This window comes from Mesocricetus auratus, unplaced genomic scaffold (assembly GCF_017639785.1).
Source record: "Mesocricetus auratus isolate SY011 unplaced genomic scaffold, BCM_Maur_2.0 Super-Scaffold_100008, whole genome shotgun sequence".
NCBI classification, from domain to species: Eukaryota; Metazoa; Chordata; class Mammalia; order Rodentia; family Cricetidae; genus Mesocricetus; species Mesocricetus auratus.
This window is the reverse complement of record NW_024429192.1, coordinates 11,120,530-11,131,036: the sequence shown is the minus strand read 5'-3', so window position 1 is coordinate 11,131,036 and position 10,507 is coordinate 11,120,530. Positions and strand designations below refer to the sequence as shown.

At 47.7% G+C, this 10,507-nt stretch overlaps 1 protein-coding gene across 1 annotated transcript; it reads right to left on the bottom strand.

Annotated features, from left to right (window-relative positions):
• Window positions 1-294: 294 nt before the first annotated feature.
• On the bottom strand, window positions 295-9,879 carry Adamts1 (ADAM metallopeptidase with thrombospondin type 1 motif 1). The gene is made up of 9 exons (XM_005073859.4): window positions 8,738-9,879; window positions 6,806-7,152; window positions 6,358-6,490; window positions 5,979-6,146; window positions 5,278-5,564; window positions 4,871-5,057; window positions 4,589-4,764; window positions 3,487-3,662; window positions 295-2,679 (listed from the first exon to the last, which is right to left on the bottom strand). Exons 1-9 carry the CDS (start codon window positions 9,462-9,464, stop codon window positions 1,980-1,982), a joined length of 2,901 nt encoding a protein of 966 aa, XP_005073916.1. The 5' UTR covers window positions 9,465-9,879; the 3' UTR covers window positions 295-1,979.
• Window positions 9,880-10,507: the final 628 nt, after the last annotated feature.

The following is a 10,507-nucleotide window of genomic DNA, read 5'->3' as shown; positions in this document are numbered from 1 at the left end:
CAAGATCCTGAAAGCAACATCATAATGGAAATAATTTGAACTTGTGGTTACTTATGCACCACTTAGTTTTCAAAATACAATGATTTAAAAAAGGCTAGCATCCTGGATTTCTCCCATACACATTGGTTTTACTCTTGAAGGAGGCAAAGATTTCAAAGTGTTAGCTTGCCTCTTATGTCTATCCCAAATGTGTGAGGCACTGTTATTACTCTATGCTTTAAATATGTTCATACATTCTTCCTTACTTGATGTAATTAAGGGAGACAAAAACTCAAAATGCATCTATAAGCTGAATCATTTTCCATTTACTTTTATTGTTGGCAAATAAACTCACAGAACAAATCTGGCCCATCATTTGTTTTTGTGAATAAAGTTTTATTAAAACACAGCCATGGTTAATCATTTACATATCATTTATGGCTGTTCTCATTCCTACAAAAGCATTCGCTGTCACATGGTTATGACAGGAAATATAGCCTACAATGCCATAAGTACTTACTACCTGTCTCTTTGCAGTATTTGCCAACCGCATTAGTAACCATCTTATCACTAAGGACACCATCAACTTCTTTTTTATTAGTATTTCTGCAAACAGGAAATACAGTTCATTCACCAAAATCACAAAAACTGTCTCAAAATCCAGTATTTGTATCTCATCAGATTTCTTGCTCAGGAATTAATCCCACTTCAGAAAATAGACATACATATTCAAAAGTGTTCTTTTATTATTTCTAGTTAATATATATTGTATAAATACTCTATTTTATATGCACTTTTACAAAAGCGATATAACTTAAAGGCTTTATCATTAGAAATAAATGTATAAAAATAAATATGTTATTATAAGCATTTATTATAATCTATAGTCCTTCTTAGAAGGAACAAACAAACCAATACTTATAAAGTACATATAATTCATAGTAACATATTTTACTATATACATATACATATGGAAACAGTCATATTCTCTCTCAGTAGAAGAGCTGAACAGACATTCACCAGGATACGACTGTTGGGCCAGCTGCTGGGAGTGGACCTGCTACCCCGCAGCAGCTTCCCATGTAAGACAAGCCACCTCTACGGTCCCAATCTCACGGGACCCTATTTCTAAACCCCATCGTTACTCTGGCATGACACTGACAAGTGTGATACTGCTGCCTTTGTGGGACATGCACTGTCTTTATCATCCACAGTCCCCAGGCGCTGACCTTAGGACAAGGCAAAGCAGGGGACATGCTGCTCATTGTGCTCCCTTGGGTTTCATGCACCTCATCACCTCATCTAGTTCGATGTTTTCCTTTTTTTTTCCTTTTTGAATTAATGTACATTTTAAAGATAGGTGGATTGTTTCTACCTCAACATGATTTATAGTTAAAAAAAACAAAACAAAACAGAGATGGTGTAAGAAGGAACATGAGCCATTTCACAGAGGTGAGCCTTTCTCTTGTGTTTAGCAACCTGAACATTTCACTATTGATAGAAAGGACGTATCACCATTTTCTGAGACCGCAACAGTCAGAAACTTCCAATAATGATCTTGTTTGTTGCCTTCTCCCGGCCACCATTGCCAGTGACATAGAGTAAGCCATGTTTGAAATACAGTCTCACCTTTTCTCTGCTTTGCCTTTCCCAATCCCCATGATGCAAGCATCTAATCAGCACCATGCAACAGGGCTTTGCAAGATTTCTCCCAGACTCTGAATTGTTTCTGCCATAGATGTAAGAAGAGAAATACGAATAACGCTCTGGGGTATCATCATGCTACATATGGTCTCTCAGATGCTAATAGTCCTCATTAACTACCTCATCAAATTTTAATTAGCAGGATCATGTCCTGATCTACCCCTTTTGCTATGTTACCCCCCACCCACACACCTCATTAACAGGCCTCACTTGTTACTGGTTTGATTCATGGGATCCCTCCAGAACTCTTGATCTCAGATATCAGCCCTCCCATGCTACCTTCTTCTCAAAACTGTTTAACTGCACTCTGCCAGCGTGCAAAAGTCAATGTAATGCTTTGGCTTCTTCAGAGGGTCACAGCTCTCGTTTGATAACACTCCCCCGTCATGGGACAGACATTTCAAGGTTCTCTTCTTGTAACCCTTCCCACAAGTTTTGGAACATGGCGACCAATCCCCCACCTGCCAGTGTGGGCAAGGGAGGTCTGCACAAGGTCTGGTGCTGGCTGGTTTCACTTCCTTTGCACACTCGGAAGCAGGACGCCCGTTAATGTCCCTGCATTCGACCACTCTCCTCTGCCAACCTGAGCCACACGACTTGGAGCATTCCCCCCACTCTTCAATCACCCACTCTGAAAAAGTGGGGATAGCATTGAATGACTCCTTCTTCTTCTTCACAAAATAGGTGTATTTGATTTTGGGTCGCAGAGCGTGGCCCACCATAAGAACCTGGAGAGTTAAGGGTTCTTTGAGTGGACTAAAGCTGCGGATTCTTTCCAACGCTGCCGAGGAGCCGCTGTATCTCAAGACAGTACCTCTGTAGGTGAGGTCTTGCTCTAGTGTGGACAGAGTGAAGTTCCCATTCAGGATATAGGTACCATCTGCAGCTCTGATGGCTAGAAAACTGCCGTTGTTTCTGGACCCCTTTTGATTCCGGTGTTTCACTTCAATGTTGGTGGCTCCAGCAGGAATTGTGACAATGTCATGATACCCAGGTCTGTGGACAAAGAAAACGGTTATGTCTTTCAATCACTGGCTAGTCAACCACTTTGCTTAAAAATATGCAGTTCTGCAATTCTTCTTTTATGTTTTTTTGAGACAGGGTTTCTGTGTAACCTCTGTGGCTTTCCTGTAACTTGCTTTGTAGACCACATTGGCCTTTTACAGAGATCTGCCTGCCTCTGCCTCCTGAGTGCTGGGACTAACGGTAGACACTACCATGCCCAGCAAAACATATGCAATTCATTTAAATGTAACTTTTCCTTATATGTCTTTCAATCCCCAATTAATCAACAACTTTGCTTAAAAATATGCAATTCTTTTAAATGTGACTTTTCCTGAGTCCTACAGAATGTTATGTCAAAATTAATGTGTTTTGTCTCATATGTTGATCAGTTAATTAATTTTAGGTTGTTGAGATGAGGGTTCACTTTTATACCAGGCTATACTAGAACTCACTATATAGTCCACGCTGGTCCAGAACTCATAACAATCCTTCTCCCAAACACTGAAATTACATGAAGTATTTATGTTTTTTTGTTTTGTTTCTGTGTATTTGTTTGTTGAGACAGGGTTTCATGTGCCAAACTGACCCCAAAACTCACCAGATAGGCAAAGATGGCCTGAACATCTGACTCTCTTGTCTCTCCTGTCTCTACCTCCTAGGTACTAGGATTACAGACATGTCACTACGCCAGGTTTTATTCAGTGCTGGGAATTGAACCCAGGGACTTGTGGACACTAGGCAGGCTGTCTCTCAGCTGAGCTGCATTCCTATTCCTGAACTCAGTGTTTTGACGCTTACCTTGTGCTCGTGACCGATCCTGATATTTTCTTGCATGTGGAGCCATTTCCTCCGCAGACGCCACATTTATCGAACTTCTTTTTGGAGTCTATGATGTGATCACACCCAGCTTTTACACACTGTCCTTGCACACAGACAGAGGTGGAGTCTGGACTACAGGGGGTGCCATCTACAACCTGTGGAGACAACATGCGCCTGGTGATGACAGGTCTAATGTGAAGGAGGCACGTGACAATGGTCAGGAAATGCTCTCCTCTTTGCTCTCTCCCCCTGCTGCAGCAAACATTCTCTCTCTCACCTGCCACACGTTACCCTTCATTGTGTCTTGTTCAATAGCTGTCTGCAAAGTTTAAGAGTGCCCTGTTTGTCTGCTTACTGATGTATCTCCCCCATTGCTGTGGTCAATGGAAGTAGTGTTCACTGTTGGTTTGATTGCGTCGGTGCCTAGAGTAATACGCTGCAGTAGAAGGCATTTCATGAATCATTCGCTAAATATTTCATCTGCAACACAGACATGTGTTCCTATCTTAGCTACTAAGGCTCCATGGCAACCTTAAGCAAATTTAATTTCATTTTGTGCTTCAGAGTAAGACCTATCCCCCCAGCAAAGTATCAAAAGAAAAGCTGAGTGTATCTTTGTTCAAAGTTTGTGCTCCAACGATGAATTTTCAATGCTTAGACTCTCACCTTAGTTAGTATGCTTGTATGTGAGGCTGCTAGGTATCCAGTAACAGGTACTTTGGACTAGTTTCTAAAACTCCTGGATACTGTGTTAATATATAATTTATCTAACCATGAATTGTTGCCTTTGGGACTTAGTGACACAGGGAGGCTATTGAGTTTTCAAAGGGCGACACTTTGAATGTAAAGGAGCAATCTTAAACACATGCAAGACTCTCACTCGCTTGCTAGATTTAAGCTTCCTTCTCCACTGAAAGCAGCACAAATTCCAAAGCAAGAAGTTGCTCCTGCATTTGGAAGTATTCCAAAGTCAAAACTAAAGGCAGGTTAATATGTAAAGAGAACCCAAACATTTGCATGTAAAGGCAGAAAGCCAAGGCCTTTGGTTCCTTAGCAAAGATACAAGTGTCAAAGTATCTACCTTGGGCTGTAAAACATAGAAGTAGCCAATGCCTTTGGCTTGACAGATGAGCTTGCACCTATCCTTCGGCGAGACGCCGGCATACTTGGGTGTCCACTCCACAGTGGGCTCGTTCCCAAAGGGAGCTTTTGAAAACTCATTGTGCGCTTCACATTGCTCCTCTCTGAACGTTTTTCCTGAAAAGAGAGCGATATGGTGATGTTTCCAGTCTCCGACTTTCACCCACAGGTGGGCTCATCTCTTTGGCCCTGTTTCTGATTGCTGAAGAGCAGTAGGACTCACCGTTATTGTCTGGGCAGTCCTCAATGTTACAGGATCTGTAGCGTACCCGTTTGCCTTCACAGTACTTCCCTCCATTTTTTGGCACCGGGTTGTCACATTCTCTCATTGTATACTGAACTCCTCCACCACAGGTTCTTGAACACTCTCCCCAGGGCCCCCACGTCCCCCAGCTTCCATGAACAGGAGTCTAAATGGAGACACCAATATCACTGTTAGAACTCTTACGAGGCTTTTTAGGGAATTAGAGTAAGTGTAAAACCAAGAATTAATTCTCAAAATACACTATCATCTTGTATTGCCACTATGGGACACAGATAGATGAGCTTGTCTGGGTAAGAACTTTAAATATTATATTGTTCTTTCCTGTTCTGAGTTGTAAGCAAGCACGTTTTATTAGAAAAACTCACAGCGAAATGCTTCATGTCCATCTTGTTCACACACTTGCCACTGACACACCATTTCCCTTCTCCACAGCTGGTGCCATCTGCCCAAGGGAAGTGTTTCGTTTGGCACACGAGTAAGCCACCAGAGGTACCAGTGCACCATAGCGTAGTACATGTGCTGGCTGCATCGGGGCAGTGCTTGGATTCTTCTCCAAATGTAAACTGACACTGACGGTTGGCATCGTACATGGTACCAGGCAGATCAGACGGGAGCTTGATGGGGTTCTGAGGCTTGTCCATCAAACATTCCCCTGCACATGCACACACAAAAAGGCACCTATTAATACATAGTTGGTGAAAACACGAAAAAAATGGACTGATTATGGTGTTTCAAGGGATTTGTTGTGTGAAACAATACATAGCCACTTGGGATTGTAGCATTTTGGGGAAAACCAATGCCAGGGGGATTTTTATTAAGACATTGTCCTCAATAGGGTACTTCAGGATTAACAATGGCAAGAAGTTATTATTCTGTTCAAAACATGAATAAATAGAATTTGGAAGCAGGGAGCCCTGAGGATAAAGATCTGCAACTTATGATCTAGAGAGAGGAAGCAATTCTGCAAAGGGGAAAACGAGCTGATGAAGAACCATGTAGCTCGTGTAAGACGAACCCTACACCAGGAAGGCTGGACACCGTCTAGACAAAGCATCTGGCATCTTACCGTGGCCATTATCCAGGAATGATGTGACCATGTAGGCACTGCAGGGAGACCAGGGCTGGCTGTGATCCAAGCTAGAAAGCATGGAGGCCATCAGATGGGAATCTCCACCCCCACCATTAAAGCTGGTACAGTGCTTTGCGTCATCATGTGGCATGTTAAACACGTGGCCTGGGAAGCAAAGGAGACCCATGTTAAGATGGGATCGTGAGCCCGACTCTTCCTTTCTAAGAGATCCTTTCCCCAGGAAGGGACGTATTGAGTAGGCAACCTGTTTCAGGGATAGTATCTACTTTGATCAGGGCATACATAAAAATGTTAACTGTCTTAACTGGATCGAATCCAGACCCTGGGTTCACCTTGTCCCCTGAATTTGACTTACCCAATTCGTGGGCTGTGGTGAAGGCAGCTTGCAAACCATCATCTTCTATCACCGAACAGCTTCTGCTGGGGTCGCATACGGTTCCAACATCGGCCATCCCGAGAGTATCACAGGTGTGGGAACCACATAGATCCTACAAAGAACAGAGGGAAACAGTGTGGACTTGAGACAGCTCTTCAGCCGGGCACGTCTTCACATGTACTTTAGGGCTTGTCCATTCGTTATTGTTGGGACCCCAAGAGAGACTACATGTCACTTTAAACAAGACCTCCTCTAATGCTATTAAAAGAGAACTGCGGGACTTGAGACATTGGAATTAAAAAAGAAGCAAGTAAGACAAATTAAGCTAGCCCTTTAAAGGAAATTAAAAGGCAATAGAGATGTGATGGCTTTTTCATCCATCCCTATGCCGAAAGGTGGTAGAGTGATTGGTACCATCTCTTCCTACCTGTCTGGTGAAAAGAATCGCTGTGTCATAGTGCTCTGCATCCCGGTCACTGGGAGGGTTGTGCTGCTTCTGCCAGCTGCAGAAGTTCCGCAGGGTGAGGGCAGCATTGGAAGTCACTTCTGGTCCCTTCTGCTCCTCGTAGATGACCAAGATCTTGACCACCACCAGGCTAATTGAATTCCTGATGCTGGGGTGCTTGTAAAACCTGGCTGCCACGGAGAACAAGGTGAGAAGGTAGTGCTTGAGACCACTGCCATGGAAGTCAGCCATCGACTGGTCAGCCACGAGCATGGTTTCCACATAACGGGGACTGGACACAAATCGCTTTTTTCTTATGCTTCCAGGTCCTATAAAGAGAAAAAAAGAAAGTTTGCTCATGGTCAGTCTCTCTCAGAATAGTGACCCTCCTGGAGTATATTAGGAAAGTTAGCCACGTCAAAGTAAATAAAGCTGAAATACACCTGGAATAACAATAAAACAAATATTTGTGTCTTCTAAAAACTGGCAATGTTATTTTAAAAAGTTTTTTTTCGTTTTGCCTTAAATAAAACAAGGAAACAACAAGGACTCCTTAGAGTGGTCAAACTGTCTATGTATGTGTCTGCAGGGCTTCTTTCGAGGCCTCTGAGAATCCACAGCTTGAGCACGGCAGTATGGATATCATCCTACCCAGCTGTAGTAAGAACTTGGCTAGGGCAGCAGGCAGAGGGCCCTGAGTCACCCTTTCACTATTGAAGCCAGGGCTGAGATCCTGAATGAGATCATCCAGCTCCACGTGGAAGGCACAGGGCAGGGCTGGGGGCCTCTGCCAAGGGGTGGGACTTGAGGAATCTCAGTCGGCAAGGCTGGGCTCTCTCATTCAAGGGGTCCCTAGGGGTTCTCTGCTCTATTCAGTTCCGGGCACTAGGACCACCCACTCTGCCCAGCCGTCTGTTTCTGCCTCCCCTCACTCCCATTGTCCCGGGCGCAGGGGGAGAGAGTAAGTTCCTGTTTCAAACCAGGGTTGCCTATTTGGAAAACAGCCCTCCTCCCAACTGCTGACTGAGTTTCAACGGTCAGAGAAGTCATAAAGTGGGCTCTGACCCATCTGCCTGTTCCCACGAGCAGACGGATAAGTGTGTGTGTGTGTGTGTGTGTGTGTGTGTGTGTGTGTGTGACTTAAGGAAATGGAGGACAAAAAGAAAGTTGAGCGATAAAATAAACTAACGGTTTGGTAAGTACTGCAGGACAAAGTGTAGCTGCATTCGGTGGCGCTGGGGAGCAGAGCCTAGGCCGGGAGAGGGAGCGCTAGTCCCCCGGCAGAAGTAGGAGGCGCGCAGAGGCGGGGCGAGCCGGGCAAAGACCTCCCAAGCTGGTTCTGCTCAGGGGCCGCGGCGCCGCCAACCATCCGGGTCAGTCCTTCAGAGTGGGGGAAGGGGACAGAAAGCCACCTATCTGAGAACGCTGCGCCGTTGCCTAGGCTCCCGAACACACATCGAGGTCACCATCGCTCCTCTACTCCGCCCTCCTGTGAGCGCCGCACGCACACACCGAGGCTACAAAACTCAGCGCGAAGCTGAAAGTGAACCCATGCATTCGCTCAAGGAATGACAGGGTTGGGAAAGGATTCTAGAGTGTAAGGAATCGGGTTACAAACTTCCGCTGGAAACGCTTAGCCCCTTAATCTGCAGGAACTCTGAATCTTCTGACTTTTCTTAAATCATTAACTATTTGTGCAAATACATGCTCTAGCAGGGTTTGGCCAACCTGTTTGGGGGGGGGGGATCACGACCCAGAACCACTGCAGGTCTGAGCCCTTCAGGTCCAGAGGCGAGCTAAAGTGCGCCCTCAAGTCACGCGTCGTTAGAGAAGGGAGGTGGGGTGTGTGTGTGTGTGTGTGTGTGTGTGTGTGTGTGTGTGTGTGTGTGTGTGTGTGTGTGTGCATTCTTATACCTGTTGGCTTTCCCGCGCCTTGCGGCGTGGGGTCCCGCAGCGGCCACTGATTCCGGGAGTCTCGACTTTCTGGTCGCGAGTCGCTAGTTGGCAGGGTCTCGTCGTCCATGACACCGCACTTGGCTCCTCCGCTGCCCCGCCGCCTTCGCCTCAGGATGTGGAACTGCGGCGGTGCGGGTGACTCCTCCTCCGGTGCGGTGGGGACCAGACGCTCGGTGGCGACCTCAGGCGCTGGCTGGATGAAGAACTCCTCGCCCTGAAGGTAGAAGGCACCGCGCACGCCTTCACAGAGGCTAAGAGCGGCGGCGGAGCTGGGGTCACCATTCACCGTGCCAGAGTAGAAGCAGTGCGCCAGGTCCCCGGTAGGGTCCAGATGCTGTGCCTCGGACCCCGGACTGCGCCCCACGGTCTGGAGGGTGAAACCGGGAGCCAAGAAACCGCTGTCCGGCTGCAACTTCAGGTGCAGTTGCTGGCCAAAGGCGTCCAGATGGAGGCTCGTGGTGGAATCGTGACCCGGGGAACGCTCCAGGGAAGGCAGCACCAGCTCCTCTTCCTCCTCCGCGGGGCGCCCTTGTGCGCCCCGCACACACAGCAGCATTGCTACGAAAGCCAGCCACAGCAGCACGGGTGAAAGCGGAGAGCTCGGAGATTTAGCTGCACGCTGGACGCGCCCCATGTCGGAGCGGGGCCTCTGCTTGCGTGACCCCAAAGGGACTGCTGACTGCATGACACCGCACACTGCAGCGCAGAGCAGCCTTGTTAGACGCACAGAGCTTCGCTGGTCTGCTCCGGATGCTTAAAATTCACGATCACTTTGATTTGAAAGTCCACGCAGAGCTGGCAGCCGAAGCTCCCGGTCACTTAGAAAGAGGCGCTTTGGATCAGGCGGCGCGCGGGAACTTTTTATTCCAGCACAGAGTTGGAGGCACCGCAAGGCTGCAGCTGCCCAGAGGCTGCTAGAGGCTCGAGAAGAGCCCCGGGGCTGGGGACCGGCCCAGGAATGAAGCCTGGATCTTAGTCCTCCGCCTTGGCCGCGGTGTGCCTGGATCTGAGCAGGATCTGCTCTCCCCGCCTTGCTGTGCGCTCTGCTCCTTGCAATGGCACCTGGCTCTGAGCTGCTTTCTAGCGAGTGCAAGATCTAGGCAGCCCGGGCCGCCCCTTTATAGCCACTTGGGAACCCGCCCTTCTACCCCCCCCTCCTATCCCTGCGACACCGCCCCCTGATCTCAGTTGGTGCTAAACCACGCTCTGCGCCGCGGGGCCCGAAGGGGGAGGGGGCAGCCTCCGCGCTGGCCTCACGCCACCGCTCGTCACTCTGGGGGTGTAAGACGCCGAAACAGTGCTATGACCAGCACTTTGTACAGCCCTGGCTGCTCTGGGGAGAAGGGTGAACTTTTAACATCATCTCTCGGCTGTGGATTCCCGGACCACCCTGCTTCCTGCCACTCTTCCTGTGCCCCGGCTGGAGCTGGGCAGCAGTTTCCACGAGAAGGGGTCGGATGGAAGAGATCCTTCACCAAGATTCCAGTGCGCCTTAGCTGTCCCTCAACCCTCTCAACTCAACAGTCCGTTCTTCCCCAAAGTGGGCTGTGAACTAAAGCTGCCCTTTCTTTTTAAAAGAGGCACCCGCGTGTCCATGTCTCTCCTACCCTTCCACAAGTACCTGGGCTACAGCGTCCTCTCTCTTTCCCCCAGCCTCTTTCGGGATCTGTGCTCCCCAGGATTGGAATGTTTGAGTGAGGGAGCCACGGGACACTTCAAGCCTCTGGA

Coding starts and splice junctions, on each gene's coding strand:
- Adamts1 (XM_005073859.4), bottom strand. CDS start 9,464: ATGCAGTCAGCAGTCCCTTTGGGGTCACGCAAGCAGAGGCCCCGCTCC. Junction 7,153..8,737: donor AGGCGCGGGAAAGCCAACAG/GTATAAGAATGC, acceptor TTCTCTTTATAG/GACCTGGAAGCATAAGAAAA. Junction 4,765..4,870: donor GGACTGCCCAGACAATAACG/GTGAGTCCTACT, acceptor CTCTCTTTTCAG/GAAAAACGTTCAGAGAGGAG.